Source organism: Chionomys nivalis, chromosome 18 (assembly GCF_950005125.1).
Source record: "Chionomys nivalis chromosome 18, mChiNiv1.1, whole genome shotgun sequence".
Taxonomy (NCBI): domain Eukaryota; kingdom Metazoa; phylum Chordata; class Mammalia; order Rodentia; family Cricetidae; genus Chionomys; species Chionomys nivalis.
Window position 1 is genome coordinate 12,285,108 of NC_080103.1, and position 21,184 is coordinate 12,306,291.

Sequence of the window (21,184 nt, forward strand, 5' to 3'; positions counted from 1 at the left end):
CTATTATGCCCCTGAAATGACAGCAGCATTCAATTAAAACAGAGGCCAGAAAGCATCTTGAAGACCATGAATGGGATGCTATCATGCAGGGATTTAAGGATAAAACACAGCAGACGTCAGAGCACCTGAAATGGCCAGATGCCCGAATTCCAGTTTCTCCACACGTCCCATAAAAATCTCGCCGGTCCATGCCTATTACAAAATGAAGAGTCAGGAAATACTATAAATTCCCATTTGCAAGTGAACAGAGAAACGGGCGCCCAGACCAACAGGATCAGCGCCAATGCCCACACTACTAGAAGGCCAGACGCACACTGAACAGGCAAGCAGGCAGCAGGCAGTGAGGATGGGCTGAGAACCAGGGCAACAGAGCAATGACTACTAAGGAAGAGAAAGGACCAGAAAGAAGATGTAGCCAGATATTTTGGAAGGCACCGTGCTCTGTGTGTTTGTGCTGGGGATGTGGGATAACTTTCCCCTTCTCACCACAGGGCAAAGGGAAAGAGTAAGCAGGTGATGGGAAACCCGCTTCTGGATAAACGAAAGGGGACGCCAAAAGCAGACGTAGTGCCCAGCCGACCTGCCACCCAAAACAGAATGTACCATGTCTCAGGCAGAAGGCAGGTGAGCAGAAACAGCGACTTCCTGTGGCTGCTGGGACAGGAAAACAATCATTGATAATAGCCATGAGACACGGGGTGCATTCTCCACACAAAAACACTCCCGTGGGCTGTGGGTGTGGCTCAGCTGGCAGAGTACTTGCCTAGCATGCACAAAGCCCTGAACCTAGTTCCCAGTGCCCCACAGAACAGCACGGTGGCGCATGCTTCTAATCCCAGCTCTGGCAGATGTGGAGGATCAGAATTTCAAAGCCAATGGTCCTTAGCTTCCATGGTGAATCTGAGGCCAGTCTGGGATACACAAGACCACAAACAAACATTTCAAATTCAAAACCTCAGAACATTGACAAAAACCGGGGGGGGGGGGGGGGGGGCATCTACACACATGTCAGATGCACAACACAACCTGCACTGTTTATCATATATGCTGGGTTTAAAATGTAAACCGTTCCGGGTGGGGCAATAGCTCGGCACTAAAGAACTGCAGGACCTGCTTCAGTTCCCAACACCCATGCAGAAGCTGACAACTGTCCCTAATTCCAGTTCCAGGGGATCTTGTGACCTCCTCAGGCACTGCATGCATGTGGTACACAGACAGACATGCAGGCAAGACACTCACACACATACAATAAAAACAAATAAATCTTTAAAACACTCAGAGGTAAGCTGTTCACTCTGGGGTAAGATCGCGGACTAGAGGCTGCCTGTGTTGCGGTCACAGGAAGGGGAAAGACTTTATCCCAAACAGAAACAGAGGAGGGGGAGCTCTGGAAACTCATGAAGTGCAGGCCTAGCAGAGAAGAGCAAAGGAAGGCAGGCCAGCAGAGCCTCAGTGCAGCAGGTACCCCAGCAGGTCCCCCAGCAGGTGGGGGCGGGAATAGGAGAGGGCAGAAACCTCTTCATGAAGGTAAGCTAGCGGACACTGGGACAAGACCACAGTCTTCACGAGCCTCAAATCCAATGGCAGGCTTCGGTGAGACAGTGATTCCTCCAGCCGACAGCGTAGCCTCAGAGAGAAAGCCCACCATGTCATATTGTATGACTTGGAAGGCAGCAGCTGAATGCCATTTTAAGACTACTTATCAAAAAGGAACTAATGCACAGGTCTGAGATCAAGGAACACACCCAGGTGGGGGAGTCTCAGTGTGGCCTGCCACAACCCAGAGGAGGGAAGGCCTGAGGGGCAGCTGTGGCCAGCAGGAGGGCCAGTCACTGACAGCAGAAGCAGGCAAGTGGCAGAAGAAGGGTCCAACCTTGGAAATGCACAGGAAGAGACAGCCCTGCCCTTGGTGGCCCAGGATAGAGCTCATCAACTGAGATTACCCTGGGCTTTGACAGCTCTGAGGCCAGCTAGCAGATCAAACTCTGAAGCCACCTACTGGTCATCCTCAGCTGTATGGCCCGAGAGATCTGGACGCAGAAATGAGAGACATGGGCAAGCAAGGCAACGTGGCTCTCCTAACAGTCACAGCTCAGCCACCGAACTAAGGCAAACGCCAGACCAAGACTGCAAAGGTTTTCTGTGACCTGAAAGAGGCTAAGAACAAATAGATGCGTTCAAGACCTGGAGAAAAGTCAGCAACACAGAGGGAAAGCTTTAACAGATGAGATAAGCAGCAATATGGTTCAAAAAAAATGAGGAAAGAAATTTTGAAAAAGGAAACAATATAGAAATGTTGAAAATAAAAATTTCAATTTATCAAATAAAAACAGCAGAACCAAAATAATCAAACAGAAAGAATATCAAAGATGGCAGACAATATCAATAAACTCTACATCAAGGGCTGGAGAGATGGCTTTGGGGCTAAAAGCAGTTGCTATTCTCCCAGCAGACCCAAGATGGATCCCCAGCATCCGCACGGCAGCTCACAATCATCTGTAACTCCCGGTGCCCTTTTCTGACTTCCACAAGCATATGGTGTACACACCCAAACACATGAGATAAAAATGAGCAAATCTTTAAAAAGAAACACTAGGTTCAAGCATGGGAAATCTAAGTTGGGATCCCAGCACTCACGAGCAAGCTGGGCATGATCCCCTGCATGCCTGTAACCTTAGTACTGTTGGGGACAGAGAGAAGAGAATGGCTGGGGGCTCCACGTTCAGGGAGAGACCCTGCCTTGAAGGAATAAGGATGAGGGTGAAACAGGGAGACACTTAATACCTTCTTCTAGCATCCACACATGCACCTATACACCCACATACACACATGCACATAACACCACACACATGCACACATACAGACGTGGTACGGGAGGGCTAGAGGACATTTCAAGGTAAGCACAAACTAAGGCAGGTCATGACCACCGATCTGGCACCGCAGAAGGTACTTACAGGAATACTATACACAGAGGAGAAAGGGAGAGACTCAGTCACGAAAGGACAAGAGTGAAAGTCCTGAGAAGAATGGCTAAAGAAGGGAGAACTAGAAAGGAATGCCTCATGTCCAACACAGTAAACGAGTAAACTCCCAACACTAACAGACACAGTAAAGAACAGATAACAACCAAAACGGCCAGTAGTAAATATCTCAACAACCTTAAGTGCAAATGAACTCAACAAATGAATCACAGATTAGCTAGCTGGCAAATAAATTAAAATTTAAAAAATTAACTATCCATTGTCTCCAAGAAATACAACAGTCTGGTAGACAACCACAATCTAAGAATCAAAGTATAGAAGGCATCCGACAGGGAAACAAACTGAAATCAAGGCGCTATGGGCATTTTCATGTCTGATTAAAGACGACCCCATACCAAGATTAGTGAGGAAAGAAGGCCACTATATATTATAATATATATATATATATTATATGTTGGGGCTCCCAAATTAGTAAAACGAATACAGCCCGACATAAAAGGTCATTTATTAACCCACTTGCATCTTGAGAGAGGTCATCCAAACGAAAAAACAATGGACACCTCAGAGTTAAACTATTCCACAGAACACACGGAATACTCCATCCGACAGGAACAGGATACACACGTCTCAGCAGCCCATGGGGCAATCTCTAAAATAGACATATCCCAGGTCACACATCAAATCTCCCAGCTTGTTTGTTTCTTTGAGACAAGGTCTTGCTACATAGCCCAGGCGGACCTCTAACTCAGGAATCCACCTGCTTCTGCCTTCCAAGTGCTGCGATTAAAGATATACACCACTACACCCAGTTCACAAATCAAACTTTCCCAAATGCAAAAGAATAAAAATAATATCTTGTATCTTATCAGAACATAGCACAGTATGATAAAGATAGAAGTCTATAGCTAGAAAAATAAACCACACAAATGCATGGAAACCAGGAAAACAAATCCAACGAAAAGGTGAAAGACTTCTATAATGAAATCGTATAGACACTAAGGAATGAAATTCAAGAAACTCTACAAGATGGAGGGAGACCTCTTATGCTCATGGATTGGTAGAATTAATATTGCAAAAATGGCTACATTAGCAATTGATGTGTTCACTAAAATCCCATCAAAATTCCAACAACATTTCTTACTTACATGGAAGCATACAGACCCCAGATAGCTGATGCAACCCTTAGCATAGCAGAAAAAATGTCAAAGGTGTCAAAATACTCAAATTCAAAACATACTGCAAAGCCATAGACACAAATCAACATGGCACTTGTGTGGACACACAGAACACAAAAGACATCCCAGAAAGAAGCCCAAACAGTTAAAGATACCTTATTCTGACAAAGGTCAAAAACACACTTTGGGCAAAAAAAAAAAACAAAAAAAAAAAACAGTCTATTTAATGAAGAGTGCTGGGAAAACAGATTCCCACAGGTAGCAGAATGAGATCCACATTGCTTCCCCTGCAAAAAAAATCAATCCGAAATGTATGACAGGCTGTAGGATCTGGTTCCCAACTCACTTCCTTCCTCTTGTTCTCCGTTTCCTCCTTCTGCTGCGGCAGGCAAAGCATCAGAGACCCACTGCCCATCTCTGGTTTCTCCCAGGATGGATTCCAAATCTACTTCATCCACACTGCTCCCCTCAGAGGACAGCAGTTTATCCAAGCCGAATTTAAGTATCTCACTTAACTTGAATGGAGAAAACAAAAGTCCAGTTAGTTCTGATGAAGAAAAAAAAAAAAAAAAGCCATGGTGATGTGGGCGATTTGCTAATGGCTCAGACGTTCCTTCTCTGATCGACACCCAGTATTTGCTGTCCATCACAGCTGACAGCAAGCAAGCTTTTAACAGCAGAATGATGGGTAAGCAGATGGGGATAAAAGATTATCACAGTTATTGACTCTGACAATCTCAGCAACAATACAATACGGATAAGTGTCTGATTTTTATTTTTATTTTTTTGCTAAGAGTAATGGTAATTTCAAGGATTTCCTATAGCACTTCTCACCAACTCATCATCACAGGCTCTCCAGGAGCAGCAAGAGCAGTCAGACTCAGCTGTTTCCCAACTCTCTCAGCCAAGCCTCTTGATCTCAGCACTGGCTGGCTCCTCTGGCAATCTGCTTTCCCACCGCAGCGTCCCATGGACACCACTCTGGCAAAGGCCAGCACTCCCCAGAGACTTCCGCTGCCTCCCTGAGCCTCTCATCCACTAGTTGTCATGACGGGAGGCACAGAAGGTTCAGGTGGCATTTCCTAGCGCGCACCTGCAGCTCCCAACCCTGCAAATGCTCACACAATAGCTCAGGTTCACTTGCATCTTGCCCTTTTGGATTGGACTCTAGATATTCTACCTTCAGAACTTGGAAACCTTTAAGGTAGGCTGTTAACAGTGTCAAAACTTACATAGCTCGCTGAAGCACCAGCATCTGGGTACGTTCATGCTATATATATAAAACCAATGCAACTGACTTTGCATTTGGTACCAAAGCCCAAAGAAAGCCAAGAGTTTGTGATAAGGGTCTGCCCACACTGGAGGAGAGCATCTGGACACACCAGAAACTCACGCTGATTAGGGTGATTGAGATGGGAAGGCAGGCACGGAAGTGGGGACGCCACTTCCTGAGTGTGGACCCTGCACTGTGTGAAAAGAAGAAAGTAAGCTGTGCCCAAATATTTTTGGCTCCCTGCCTTTTTAGTGTGCATATGATGTCACCAGCTGCTTCAGGCTCCTGTGGATCTGACTTCCCAAACATGCTGGGTTTGAGCTGCGGGCTAAAATACAACCGCTCTCCAGTTGATTTTGTCTGGTATTTTTCAAAGCAAGAAGAAAAGAAACCAAGAGAGGTACAGAATCATCTGTTGTGATGACCTTAGTTTGTTTTTGAATTCTCTAATTGTTTTCAGCATCCTCAGACATGACTAATGGAACCCTTGTTTTAAGCAAAGAAAGACCTCTGAAGTGATGGAGTGATGAGACTCAGATTTAAATTCAAGACAGACAGACAGCACTTGTTCCCTTTACTCTGTACCTATCAAACCTATTTTTGACTCCTGCAGTCCCCTGCACATAGCAGGCACCAAGGCAGGAACGAGTCATGATGAGCCTATGGGTAAGAAGAGATTCTAACCTGGAAGTCGGCCTCAGCGGACGGTCTCGCGGCTCCTAGGGTGAAATGGCCCCCTTCCATGACCATGTTGGTAAGCTGCAGTTTGGAGGCTGCCTTCCTGTACACGATTTCTTCCACAGTGTCCCGGCCGATCAGACGGATGACTCTAACAGACCTGTGCCAGTCAAGTGACAGCAGAGTGTGGTGAGTGCGTACGAGCCAGGAAGGGACGCACCCGTGAGCACAGCTGGAGACGGAGCCGGCCTTCCAGATCATGGATGAAAGGATGCGGAGGTGACCTGAACTGTGTCATCTGTGCCAAGGAAAACCTTGTAGGCACGTGTCATCCTCAGGCCCAAGGCAAGCACATAATTTTTGGCAAATTTCCGTAACATCAAGTGGCCATGTATTAGGGGCAGGGGCAACTCATACAATATATTCTGACCCCTGTTTCTCCTCCCAGGCCCTTCCTACCCCTCCAACTCCAGGCCTTCTTCCTCTTTTAATAAAACAAACAGAAAAAAAGAAAAAAAGAACAAACACAAGAAGCACACGCACACAAATAAAACTCATAAAAAAACAACATTGGAAACATAATATACAAGCAAAAGACGAAAAAAATTAAAAAAAAAATCCAAACAAAGCAATATGAGACAAATCTACAAAAACACCACTGAGCTCATTTCTGGTTGGTCTTGACCAGTTTTTGTTGTTGTTGCTGTTTGTTTGGTTGGTTGTTTAGTGAGGTGGGTCCTAGCTCACTGAATTAAATAGCTTCTAAAGATTCCTTCTAACCCTTGCATAATTTGGCTTTTCGTTCAACAAAATGAGTCTGGACTACGGTGCCACCCACTAATGCTGCTGCAGGAGCCAACAGCAAAGCCGGGCTCGTACTGGGGCCTCTCAGTTTCCGTTTGGTGCTGTCACCAGGACTACATTCTTCCTTTCTTCCCAAGCCAGGAGTGTCGAGCAAACCAAGGAAGTGGAAATCACTGACGCTGAACCCACTCACTTGTTCTGGCCAATTCGGTGAGCTCTGGCAGCCGCCTGCAGGTCATTCTGAGGGTTAAAATCACTGTCAACAAAAATAACGGTGTCTGCTGCTGTTAAGTTCATGCCTACTCCACCTGGAAACAAGGCAAGGGAGAGTCACCCGAGGCACACACAGGAATCTGAGAATAAAGACGGTCCAGACAGGGTAACCCTAACAACTGAAGTCAGTCAAACATCACTCATCCACAACTCCAGAGCCCAGCATGGTCACACTTGCTCCCTTAGCCTCCTACTGCCTGACTTGGGAGAATGTAATCAAAACACAGAACAGAACGGGGAAGTAGGGACAAGCAGCAAAGGAAGATGCTCAAGTCAGGAGCGTGAAGTAGTTTCAGCTCTCCCAGACCTAAAACACTAGACTGCATTTGACCAGGACAGTCTACAAAGAAAAGGGTGCACGCTCCTTCAGAAAAGGACAGTGAGCATGGGACAATCTGTGCGGGCGCTTGTAAGGGAAGAGCCCTGACCCATACTTGCAGGCCAGGCTAGGTTGCAAGATTGCTGACATGCTGATGGAGGAGGGCAGAACAGGAGACTGCCTCCCCTGCTCTGCAGAAAGTCTTAGCCAGGCGCCTGTAACTGCATCCACACCCACCAGGCACAGCGTGAGAAAACCAAACCACCTCCTGCAGCAATTTTCTGGGTTTTCTTTGGTGCTACAGGAAAAGGGGAGAGATGCGACCATGGGTTTCGGGAATTAAAAGAACCATGAAGGCAAATTACAGTCTTTTCTTTGATTAATGTAAAAACTAATACAAAACGGACTAGTTCTTGCCAGGGTCATTAGAGATCACTGCTGAAACAAGGGGGCCTGACAGGGCTTGTTCCAGGAGCTTAAATTAAAGGTTACTTCTCAGAAGGACTACTGATGCCCAGCTGGCTCTCAAGACAAGCAGGAATATTTAAAATTAAATCTGGAATAAAGAGCTGATAATGACTGATTACCGAGCGGGGCTAGGTTACCTAGCAGGGCTAATACATTTAAGCTTTACCTGCCAATTGCAAGCGAGGTTCTGGGCATTTTACGCAGATCAACTCTTATGCCCTACTCAACAACCTTATGGGCGCTAATATTCATTTTTCTAATATTCATTTTCACCCCTTTTGCTGAGACTGAGATGGAAATACAGAGACGTCAAACACTCATTCGAAATTGCACAGCTAGAAGGTAAAGGAGCTAAGGTTCAGACTCCCATGTTCATGTCTGGCTCTTAAACCTGTTAGCTTCATTTCCTGGGCTTTTGTGGCTGCTATTATAGATTTTCTTTTCCTTCCTTCCTTTTTTTGTTTGTTTGAGACAGGGTCCTACTGTGTGGCCCAGGATGACTGACCTCTAACTTCTGGGCTGGAGCAGTCCTTAACACTGCTCTTCCTGACAGCCACTACGGCAGGCTGTTCCACCACACCAGCTCCAGCACCTGTTTGTTTACCACACTCTAACACCTGCCAGGTGCCGGTTTCACTTCAAAAATTTGCAGCATCCCCCCACCCCACCCCAACCCTGCCCTTGTGGCCTGGTGGCTAGGAGTCACACGATGCTGAAACACCATCTTCCCTGGTCCCGCCATTGAAAGGCGGCTCTGTCCAAAGGGTGATCCCACTTGCTTTGCAGGACCAGGGAAGGGGCCCAGGACCTTGTACATGCTACACAGGCACGTGTGTGAGCTACACTCCAGCCCATGAGCGGTATCTTTTTAATAAGCTCTGCTTGGAACTGTTTGAGACATATTCTTGAGCTATCATTGCCCCCTGGTGGCGATATGATTCACTCACAGAAACCCTTGGACACAGGGCGAATTGCTGAACAAATGGAAGTGCTGCAGACCTGAGGCACACACAGTGGCCGGCAAGCACAACAGCACGCTTCTGGAAAAGGCAGTGCCCAGTGCTTCTGCTCCTCCAGGATCTGCCTTGGGTCCTGCAGGGAAATTAACTAAAATATGGACGGCTCGTCCTTCTTAATGTTAGACATTTCAAACAAAAGACTGTCCTCTGAGTCAGGAAATGATGAAATCTTTAAAGTATCACAAATAGAACTGACTGTTCTTCCGAGGCTACCTGACCTGACCCTACGCTTTGTCTAAGACTACAGGAGACAGAGGATGACATGAGCGAAGGGCTGAAAGGCTGATTACATCACGCATTATTATCTTTATTAGACAGATAAGGCAGACGCTGGCAGAATAATCCCCTTACCTAGGATTACATCTAGAGCTTCTTTTATTCACCCTTATCACACTAATCACTGGGTGAATGCTTCCTAATAAGACAGAACCCTTTCCATGGAGATGCTGATCTCTCTTTAATAGGGGAACACACATCTCTATATTCACCCTGTCTGCTTCAGGAGGATTTCAATTTATAAGAAATAAGATAATGAGGAACTGGAGAGATGGGTAAAAGCATGCACTGCTCTTGCAGAGAATGTGGATTTGGTTCCCAAAACCCATATCTGGTGGTTCACAATGACCTACAACTCTATCCAGGAAATTAGATACCCTCTTCTTGCCTCCAAGAGCACCTGCATGTTTATGTTACACATAGAAACAAAATAGGCATATGCACATAAATTAGAAGTTTTCTTAAAGAAATAAATTAATAAGACTAGCCAATGGGTTAAAAAGTGATTTAAGGATGATCCAGAATCTAAAAAAAAAAGAAAGAAATGTTTCCAAAAGCTAATGTCAAATTGTTTAATAATGCATAAAACAAATAACCCTCTTAATAACATATCACAAATGTGAGATAATATTTATGATTGAAGTTATATATAGACATTGTCAAACTCTTTAAGTAGCTGGCAATTTCACTATAATCACATTTTAAAGCAATTAAATATTCATTAAGCGTGTGCTGTGTTAGAGAAGTATTTCTGGAGGAAGGTAACTAGCAGAGAAGCTATCTCATTCCCCAAATCACAGCTGGGGGAAGAGCTGCACTCCCTAAGTGTAAATAAAACTTCCTATGGAACTCTCTCCGGACATTCCAGGCCAGGATCAGCTGAAGTTCCTTGATGAGATGGTAGCTTAGGTAGGAGCCATAAAACAGTCACCATGCTTGATGAAAGTCCAGCCTCTTAACCAACCATGGCAATGGCCTCCATCCCCTCCTTTTTAACTCCTTGCTAATAACCTTGTCTTTTGGAGAATTAGGGGAACACACTAACGGTCAGGGTGTAAACGTTCTCCCGGATCGTCTGCCTGCTTTCATCAGAACCCATGCGGCCTACCTGCCCGGGTGCTCAGCAGAAAAACAAAAATGGGCTGTTTTCCAAAGTTCTTAATGGCCAGGTGCCTCTCTTCTCCTCTCACGGAGCCATCCACACGCTCATAGCTGTAGCCTTGAAGAGAGGAAAAGTGGACAACCTTAATTCTTTTTCAAGGATTCTGGGGGAAAAAATTAGTCAGTCTAAAAACAGACATCCGCTTTACCCTTTTCATACACAGGCAGGATCCCCACTTCTAATAATTACCATGGGGGGAAAAGTCTAAATTTATGGAGGGGGGTGTGTGGCAATACTATCATTTTACAAAAAAAGGCATTAACACATTGTTACTCTTAAGTGCAGCTGAAGTGGTGTTTAGTACGTAGTTTTGAACCATTCCTGGGCAATCCTGAAAGCCGGCTCCATGGCAAACTGCATTTGATGAGAAGCAAGCAGAAGTACGGAAGCCGGTGAGGAGTGTGTCTGGTGGCCCGGTGTTTGCCTTTCTCTGGAGCTCCAGACCCAAAGAGAGCTCTCAACTTGAGCTCTTGTGCTGCAAGAGCCCTGCAAGGGAGCCTTGGCCTAGGTTCCCCACAGCATTTGAGGCACATCAAGTATAGCTCTGAGGCCCAGTCTGGACTAACTTAAACCACAAGATCTGGAGCTGGCACGTCTCCAGGGGCCTTGAGAGCAACCAAAGGCACAGGTTTTTCCAATATCTCACATGCACTGTATGGCATATTAAGCAAAGTGCTCAGGTAATAACCCCACTCCTTATTGTTAATGGAAATGACTGGCCCAGCCTCTCTCCCATTTGATTGTGGGTTTTCTACACTTGTATCTGTCCAGCGAGTCTGAGCAAGGGCTCGGCTGCTGAGGCAAATGTTTCATGACTGGAAAGTTCTTGTCATTGAAATGTGTCTGTTATACAGATAACGTTTCCATGGCATTTGCCCCAGTGCCATAATCGGACACCGGATAGCCAGTGGGAATGTGGCTGCTTATGTCTGCCCACACATCTCTCCACACTGACAATTTTCACTCCTCTCTCCATGTCTCGTCTTCTTTTGACCCTGAGTCATGTTGTGGCATAATTTTCCTCTGTAATCGCCACACCTCACATGACTGTCACATGTTACATACGTGACTGGTACAGCTACAGATGACTCAGGAATTGTGGTGCACAAGGGGAATCACCTCTGTAATCCATGTAGTCTTGCAGAATATCCAACATGTGGGTCATCTGGGAAAAAAGTAAAACCCGATGGCCCCTGGTAAGGAAAGAAAGGAGAGAGTGACAATTCTGGAAATATTTAAGGTATATTTCCCCCAAGCAAAATTCTTTTGAAAAAAAGAATCCAAGTTTATAAATAAATGAAATACTAAAGTATAAATATAATTTAAAGACTTCCTCAGAAACTCGTAAGTATTTTATGTAAAGAATGCAAGTAAACCTGGCGCTGTCCCTTTCAAAGTGGTAGTTCTTAGACCACAGTGGAGAAATCCCAGGGGTGTTTGTCAATCACACAGGCTACGGGAAGCTCCAGAAGGGCCAGAACACTCACTGAAAGTCAATGCCTTCAAGTACAAGCATTCATGCCAAAAGCAAGATAAACACACACGTTAAAGAGTAAAATGCAAAATTCAAACACACACACACACACACACACACACACACACACCTCTCAAGACCTTGATGGCCATGGTCAGCTGCTTATCCCTAATCTTACTAGGGGAGAAAGTTACTATTATTTATAGCTATTTTGGTTGAAAATTCAGAGACACATTCTTTAGAAACGGACGAATGGCATCTCACTTCCCGAGATACATGATGAAAGAAGAAAAGGGACAACATAAGATGACAGATTACGAACGAAGCAAGGGTTGGAGATGGCTGGGCAGTTCAGAGTGCTGGGTTCCATTCCCAGAACCTAACTGGCAGCTGATAACTAGCAGTAACTCCAATTCTGGGCATTCAATGCCCTCTTCTGGCCTCCGTGGGTACTGACTATACATGGTATATTGACACTGACATTCATGCAGGCAATATCCCCTACACATAAAACAAATAAATCTTAAGAAAAATGAGGTGAAGGGCTGGGGGTTGGGGTGTGTGTGTCTCAGTCAGTTAAGTGCCTGCTTGCCTCACAAGGATAAGGGCCTGAGCTTGATCTCAAACCCACGTTAAAAAATGTTGGGTGTAGTGGCATGTGCAGCATCTCAGCTCTGGGGAGGCAGGGACAGGAGCATCCCTAGGCTTTCTGATAGCTAGTCTCGCCTAACTGGTGAGCGAGCTACAGACCAGTGACAGCCCTTGTCTCAAAGGAGGTGGACAGTGTTTCTGGTAACACATGAAGTTATCCTCTGGCCTCAGTATGTATGTATGTACTTCCTAGTCTCTCTCTCTCTCTCTCTCTCTCTCTCTCTCTCTCTCTCTCTCTCTCTCTCTCCCCCCCCACCCTGGCCTCAGTATGTATGTATGTATGTATGTATGTACTTCCGAATGTGTGTCTCTCTCTCACACACACACATGCACACCCCACATGCATAAAAAATAAAATCAAAATGATACCCTGTCTCAAAACAAACAAGAGTGTGGTGGCTCATGCCTGAAACCCCAGCATTTGGCAGACAGAGGCAGTAGGACCATTTTAAGTTCAAGGCCAACAGGGTCTACACTGGTGTGTACTTGACAGTTTCAGGCCACATAGAGCTACATAGTGAGCTACCATCTCAAAACAACAATAACGAACAGAACAATGACAAGGAATGAACAAAGTCAAGCCTTTTAACTGGGTATGACTTTGAAACATCATGAAGAAAGCACAAGGCCATCTAAACAAAATTCTCGTCTAGAGAATTAACCTGGTCTCTGTGTGCTTCAGAGCAACAGTTAAGGAGAACTCCTGGAAGACTCAGCCCCAAATGTGTGCATGTGTGTGAGGGAGGGGGGTGGGGTTCTAGGCTCACTTCTGCCATGTAGTGACCTTGGACATATAACCTTTCTGGGTCCATGAAAAAGAAAAATCAGGTTTAAAGAATTCATGAATTCCTTATATTTTATTGACTCTAACCAATAAAATATTGCACAGCATATAATCATTTAACATGCAATTAATTATTGATCCTGCATATTCTTATGGGCAATTTTGCTAAATCTCAGGCCATATCTGTGATGGGTCTAAAAGGGATGAATTGAAATCCTCAAGAATCAGGGGTTTGTCTAGATTCCCCCTTTTTCATGGAGGAATCAGCCAAACACTACTACACAAGATCTTTTGTTGCCTAAGACATGTCTTTGGGGAAATGTCCCCCAAGATCCCCTTGAAGTTAGATCAAGACCCACAGGTTAACAAGAAGGAATATTAACTGAGCCTCTATGATAGATACAGATTCAACACAGGCTGCCAACAGGCAATCGTGAAGGGAAAGATCAGTGCCATCTCTGTTCTGGTGAAACAGACAAGGCTGGAGTGGAGGTGACCAAACATTGATGAGTCAGACCACACATCAGAGGAGGACACGGACAATACTGGATTAGGATCCTGACGGCTATAGGACTCCAAACAAAAGGGAGGTAAGTGGGGGATGGGATAGCAGGAGCCAGGAGCATCCTCCATAGAAGGTGGAACCTTAATCAAGGTTAAGATAGAAAACTTGGGTCCTTCTCGAGAAATTCTTCAGCACTTGGTTTTCAATGGTTACTGGCTCAGAATAGTGTGAACCCACTGCCTACCTGGAGTAGAGAAATGCCAGAAGCCTGTCCAGCAGATGAAGCTTCCCACTGGCCTCAATCAGGTGCTCTCCAACTTCAAAGGGCTCTGGTTCCACACCTAGGGAAGAAAGAACCCACTTCCACTAATGTGCAACACTGGGAGCAGATTCCCTGAGAAGAAACGGTGATTGTTGGCCACCGGCAAAGCACCCCATACTCCCTACACTGGATGTGCTGAGGCTCAACTGTGGCTGAGGAATTTTATGATTATCTGTTTGTATGATAACCTCAGTACTTCTTAACACCAATCACAAAGGCGAACATACCCCAAAGGAAAAAAGAAGCTTATCTAAGGTGCAAACCAACCTAGATGTTATAGGCAAGAAACCTAAACTGGAGTCCAGGCTCTCTAGAGAAGTGAACCAAAAACAGTTCGGAGATGGCATATACATTCCGAGGTATGGGGCAGCAGTCAGAACTACATTACCTGAGAGCTGCTTTTAAAATCTACAAGTTCCCATCCATTACAACAAACAAAAGCCGAATGTGCATTGGATTAAGAGTCTGTGAATTGTTTAAACAGCGGCAGGATTAGGAACCCTACCTGACTGCAACAAACCTCTACACTAGGCCTTCCTACGATAGGGACTACGTGCCCAGAAGTCCTAGGATTGTCCCTGGGCTTCCAATAAGAGCACATTTTTAAATTACCAGCTTTGATGGGTGTGCTGGCTCAGGCCTTTAATACAGCACTTCTAACACAGAGTCAAGCAGACTGAATATTCACGAGTTTGAGGCTAGTCAGGTCTTAGAATGAGCTTCAGGCCAAGCTAAACTACACAGTGAGACCTACTTCAAAACAGAGAGGGGGAGGAAAAATTGAAAGAGAGAAAAAAGAAGGAAGAAAAGGAAAGAAAGAAAAAAATTCAAACAAAGGTCCCAGCTTAAATGAAAATTAAAATCTTATCTACAGGTGGAGGTCTAAGGTGGCACTTAGAAACACGGACGTCAGTGTAAGGCACGGGCAGTGCAGGGGAACAGATGTGGTCAGAAACACGCATGTCAGTAGGGCACGGGCAGTGCAGGGGGATGGATGTGGTCAGAAACACGGACGTCAGTGTAAGACATGGGCAGTGCAGGGGAACAGATGTGGTCAGAAACACGCATGTCAGTAGGGCACGGGCAGTGCAGGGGGATGGATGTGGTCAGAAACACGGGCGTCAGTAGGGCACGGGCAGTGCAGGGGAACAGATGTGGTCAGAAACACGCATGTCAGTAGGGCACGGGCAGTGCAGGGGGATGGATGTGGTCAGAAACACGGACGTCAGTGTAAGACATGGGCAGTGCAGGGGAACAGATGTGGTCAGAAACACGCATGTCAGTAGGGCACGGGCAGTGCAGGGGGATGGATGTGGTCAGAAACACGGGCGTCAGTAGGGCACGGGCAGTGCAGGGGGACGGATGTGGTCAGAAACACGGGCGTCAGTAGGGCACGGGCAGTGCAGGGGGACGGATGTGGTCAGAAACACGGGCGTCAGTAGGGCACGGGCAGTGCAGGGGGACGGATGTGGTCAGAAACACGGGCGTCAGTAGGGCACGGGCAGTGCAGGGGGATGGATGTGGTCAGAAACACGGGCGTCAGTAGGGCACGGGCAGTGCAGGGGGACAGCTGAGGCAGGCAGGCAAGATGAAGTGCTCCATGGAGACCAAGAGTGTTTCAGAAAGCAATGACACTCTTGCCACAGTCTCTGAGGGACTGACTGGACCATGACAGTAGACAACCACCAGCACAGAGATGTCCGGTACACCCATCATGTGGTGAAGAAGGGCTGACTGACAAGGAGACATGAACTGTGAGGAAACACTCAGATAAACCATGATGGCAGTCTAGAGAACCACTGGTTCTGAGTCTTCAAGACTGTCAATGCATTGAGAAAAATGAGTCAGTGAAAAAAATCTTAAGAACATGTCCACCTTCCGGGAGAACAAAGAGACAGGGCAAACACAACTCAGGATCTATGACTGGGTCTTGGAGTTGAAAAGAAAAAGAAAACCATGATCTGAGTGGATTGTCAGCTAACGCTGACAACAAACAGCAGGAACAAGGGTGGAGGGCATGCCTCACCGTGGTTTGGGCCACGGACCGTAAGCAAAGCGGTAACGTGGCAGGGCAGAGCCCTGCGACTCTCACCATCGAACAGATACGGGTGGTCCACACACTTCCGAAGCTGTGTGAGGATGTTCTGCAGCTTGACTTTCTTTGCTGTCTCATTCTCAAATGCATCTGAAATCGTGAAGACAACAAGAAAGATGTAGTGCCAGAGCAACACACCCTCCCAAGTCCAGAGCCTCACGCGTTTAATCACGAGCACCTCAAACCCTGTGTGACTGCTCAGACTGGACTGGACACCTGTGTGAAACTGCTTAGCCATCTCTTTCTTTCAAGAAGGAACAATAAACCATAAGTTGGATGTAGTGAACTTGAGTATCCTTTTTTCAGACATCTGAACTTCCCACTGTAACTGTTACGGAGGCGAGGGACAACTATAAAACGGAAATCAAGAGATCATGCTGTTGCCTCTCCCTTCTCAGTGAATCTGAGCCAACAGCATTTGCAGCTCGTTAAGTATCCAATGGGCTGGAAAGATAGAGGGCAGGACTAGGGCACTTAGAAGTGCTTGCTTCAAGGCAGCAAGGGGAATGGGGCCAGAGCAAACGGAGTCTGAGACACTGCCACACTCACTGCTGCAGACCTGAGAACCACCCAGCATCTCCACTCGCTCCTTCCTGTAGAGGGGGAGAGCGCCCGATTATTGCACACTTCCTACATGAACACCACACTCATTCGGCTTCTGAACAGACGCATCCCCGTACCTAGGTCTTTCATCAAGATGGCCTTGTAGTACTTCTTCTGTAGCGCTGACATGCCATGGTATATCACCACCTCTGTCTTCTTGGGGAGCTCTGTGGCTACCTGGGCTTTCACTCGTCTTAGGAGAAATGGCTGCAAGAGTCTGTGTAGCTCACTTGCTGCATACGAAGAAAAACTGGGGTTTGCAATCGAGGTATTCAGCAATCTGAATTCTGAGTCGGGACAGTGATCTTTCATATTCCAGACGCTCCTGGACTCACAGCAGGGCTCAGGTCCCTGCTAATTCATCCCAAGTTGAAAATACTGCTAGCTGAAAGGTGTGTTTAATATTCTTAATCTACCCAACACTGTAGCTCGTCCTAGTCTGCCTTAAAATGCTCTGAACGCTTCACTAGTCTTCAGTGGGACAAAATAAACCCAACTTACTAAAATAAAATAAATACAGTGCTGAGAGCCAGCAAGCCAGTCAATGGGTAAAGGTGTTTGATGTCACGTGCGGTGAGAGAGCCTGATCCCTAGAATCTACACAGTAGGAGGAAAAAAACCGACTCCCACAAGTTGTCCTCTGACCTCTACACATGTGCTATAGTATACACACACACACACACACACACAGAGAGAGAGAGAGAGAGAGAGAGAGAGAGAGAGAGAGAGAGAGAGAGAGAGAGTAAATATAAACGATATCATTCAAAAGCCGACTAATTCTTATCATTCACTGGCAGCGCTATTCAAGCAGGTCTGGCAGCACAGGGCACTGTCAAGTCTCACTCTCTTGGCTGCCTGGAAACCTGTGAGTGCTGATGCCACCCAGCTGGACAAGAGGCACTCTTACATCACCTCCCCCAGGGAAAGAGAGCCTTCATGGGCTTTTACCGCTAGGTGGGATCCTACAGCTCTGTGCCTTGTGATCTTTATCTAGTCATCTATAGTGGACAGTTCTGCCTTGGTTACTATGAAGAGAGCGACGTGGGTATGGTTTAATTTCCTTTGGATCCAATTTGGACTGCTATACTGAATGGCAGTTGCATTTTTAGGTTTCTGAGGTACCTTGGTACTGTATTGTTTACACTAGTTTATATTCACCCCATCATCAGTGGGGTTCCCTTTCTCTGCATCTTTACTGGCATTTGTAGGGGTTTTTGGGGAGGGGTCTTTTAAATAATAGCCATCCCACTGGGGGTGAATAGTACCTCATTGTCTTTTTTATATTTTTACATGCATTTATTTACTATTATGTGTATTAGTGTTTTGCTGGCATGTCTATAATGACACTGTGTGTGAAATACGTACAGAGGTTGGATGAGGGCAGCAGGTTTCCCTGAACAGGAGCTATAGACGTTGCGAGCTGCCACGTGGGTGCTGGGAACCCAACCCAGATCCTCTGAAAGAGCAGTCAGTGATTTTACCCACTGAGTCCAATTTCCAGCCCTCACTGTGGCTTTGATTCACATTTCCCTAACAACTACCAATACTGAGCACTTATATATACATATATATTTAATAATAATACTGTGCTATATAGCTCAAAATAAGCCTTTACTGATCTTCTTTGACAACTTCCTGCACATTTGCAGTGTGCTCTGGCAGAGAAAAAGCATTTGAAAGCACTCATCGTCAAGAAATGATAAAAGTTCAACTGACGATATGCCAACTACCTGAGCTGATCACTACCCAATGCAATTAAGACTCAATTCGAAACACCGCACTGCACCTCATAACTGTGCAAACGCGGTGTCAAGAGCAGGTCAAAGTTCAAACACATTTTCTCTGAATATGCATTTCTCTACAACATAAAACAGCCAAGTCATGGCACAAGTGGAGCGCTATCTGTCCTTCCCTCTCCACCTGTCACAGCTCTGAACCCAGGAGCCGGGGACAATTACAAACTCTCCTCTTACTAACGGTCCTGTTTCTCGGACGCTCTCTTATTGCCGGGGTGATTTTGCATTTATTCTTATAGCTCAGCAGTGCGGCTTAGAAAGGTGTAACTGCCCATTGTAATAGCAGAGTCAGGTGCAGCGCACGAGCCAAGCCTCGGATACAAGCCACAGAGCTGACCGCCAAGGCTGTCAGCATTCAAATTTGGTTCTTTTGACGTCAAATCGCTTGTTCCCTCACCAGGTATATGGAACTTCTAAAGCCATCCTAAATCAGAATTACACTCCATGTTAAAACTGCCAGATACAGAAAATAAAACACGCAGGACAAGTAGTCAGCTGAACTGGAATTGCACGTAACAACGAACAATATTGTCATACAGTATGCTCATGTAATATTTGACTGGATATCTGAAACTTGCCTGGCAACACTAACCATGGAAGTTCTGTGGGAGAAATCTTTACCCTAGGGTGTTCTACTGGGAAACCTCTTCCAACTCATTCTTACCCAATACATACAAAATAGAAACACTGCATAAGCACCCTAGGGTAATATCAGAGATATCCAGATATTCAGATAATTCTGTGAGACAGCAGGGCCTGTAGTAAGGACTCGCCTATCTCTTCCAGAATGAACTATGAGTCCAGACAGCCGAGCACAGGCTGACAAGCGAAGCCAACGAGGCACGTAGCACTGGCCCTTTGGCTTCTGGCTCCTTAGCTCCCTGGTCTTCTGGTCATCTCTTCTATCTATATCTGTTAGACAAGAAGGCAGTTTCTGTGTCACGCCCTCCTGGGGATGATCAGGAAGAGAGGAACCTACCTGATTTGGACTCTTTCTGAATGTCCTGGTACCGCTGGACAAAGTCTTCTACCTGCTCCCTGCAGAAGAGATCGGGCTCCACGACACTGAGGAGGGAGTAGAGCTCCTGGAGGCTGTTCTGGATGGGCGTTCCGGTGAGCAGGAGGCGGAAGACCACTGAGAACTGAAACACAGACCAACAAGATCAGAAGTCTGCCACAGCGGGAAGAAAGACTGGGTTGCCCAACAAAGAGCAACATGGCCACAGCACAGAACACCAGGAGGCTCGGGTGCAGGCTGTGTGTTTTATTTGATGAAGGAAACGACTCTGGGTTCAGCTGGAAGGAGCAGAAAAGGGTCCTACAAGAAGACAGTGCTGAAAGGATCTTCCTGAGCATCACTTCCTGAGCAAGTGTTACAGAGCGGTCAGTCCGTTCCCACTACTCAACCTTGGAAAGTTAAATTACAGGATGCACCCCACATGGGGAGCTACCACAGCAACTGAGACAAGGACGTATGTACACATGGAGCTGAGGAAGCAAAAAGCTAACACACCAGGCCCCTCCTCACATGGAGCTGAGGAAGGAAAAAGCTAACACACCAGGCCCCTCCTCACATGGAGCTGAGGAAGGAAAAAGCTAACACACCAGGCCCCTCCGCACATGGAGCTGAGGAAGCAAAACGTTAACACTCCACTACAGGTAAAGAGCAAGATCAATACTAAAACAGCGCCTTTTGCAAAACTTGATGGCGTACCAAGACTTCTGGATGCCCCACATGACAGCCCCAAACAGAAGAGACTTCTTTAAACTTCCAGAAACAAATGAGAAAACCAAAAATAAGGAATTTCCTTTATCAGTGATTACATACTAGTAATTAGTAATGAAATTTAAAAGTTAAGGAGAACAGGAACAACAGATTACTCTTCCCTTGAGTACTCTTTGGAGTTCTTTCTCATCTTCCTTAGTCTTTTTGCTTTGCTCAAAAAAAAAAAAAAAAGAACAACATTAACAAAAAATATTAGATCTGGGTGGTGGCGCATGCCTTTAATCACAGCACTCAGGAGAAAGGGGCAGTCAGATTTCTGAGTTTGAGGATAGCCTAGTCTATTGAGCAAGTTCTAGGATAGCCTGGGATACATAAAGAAACCCTGGCTTAAGAAAGAGATATTAGGTCCCACCCAGCTTGCATCAAGAACCCTTCTTCTTTCTGTCCCCTTTCCTCTTTGGGCACATAACACCATCCAGCTCAGTCTGTCTGGCGCTGGGGGCAAATCCTCAGGGCAAGCAGGCAGGCGAGACCTCCTTTGCTTCACTGGCCCGCCTGCACCAACCAAGGTAGGCGCTTTGTTTACGAACTACCCAACCTGCAAGGAGATCTGATCTCGGCACCAGGAGAGAAAGCAGTGCGGTGAGTTTGTGACCAGCGGTGGCGGAAGCAGCCCTGGACAGGGAACTCTGAAGTTCCTCATCCCCCCTCCCTATACTCCCCGGGCTCCCTACAGGGGCTCTACCCCCCCATACTGCCTCTCTCTTCTTGTCCCACCCAGCTTGCATCCAGAACCCTTC

At 46.2% G+C, this 21,184-nt stretch overlaps 1 protein-coding gene across 2 annotated transcripts in view; it reads right to left on the reverse strand.

Annotated features, from left to right (window-relative positions):
* The window catches only part of Chd1l (chromodomain helicase DNA binding protein 1 like), a 56,723-nt gene that overhangs the window by 12,006 nt on the left and 23,533 nt on the right, over positions 1-21,184 (reverse strand). Inside the window, exons 7-15 of one of the 2 annotated variants that reach the window (XM_057793352.1) lie at positions 19,638-19,800; positions 16,940-17,095; positions 16,257-16,349; positions 14,087-14,183; positions 11,548-11,621; positions 10,375-10,485; positions 7,105-7,219; positions 6,114-6,267; positions 4,503-4,671 (exon numbers count right to left, since the gene is read on the reverse strand). In XM_057793352.1, the coding sequence (XP_057649335.1) occupies positions 4,503-4,671; positions 6,114-6,267; positions 7,105-7,219; positions 10,375-10,485; positions 11,548-11,621; positions 14,087-14,183; positions 16,257-16,349; positions 16,940-17,095; positions 19,638-19,800 (1,132 nt within the window). The remainder of the gene's footprint in view (positions 1-4,502; positions 4,672-6,113; positions 6,268-7,104; positions 7,220-10,374; positions 10,486-11,547; positions 11,622-14,086; positions 14,184-16,256; positions 16,350-16,939; positions 17,096-19,637; positions 19,801-21,184) is intronic. The other variant, XM_057793353.1, reaches the window with a different exon arrangement.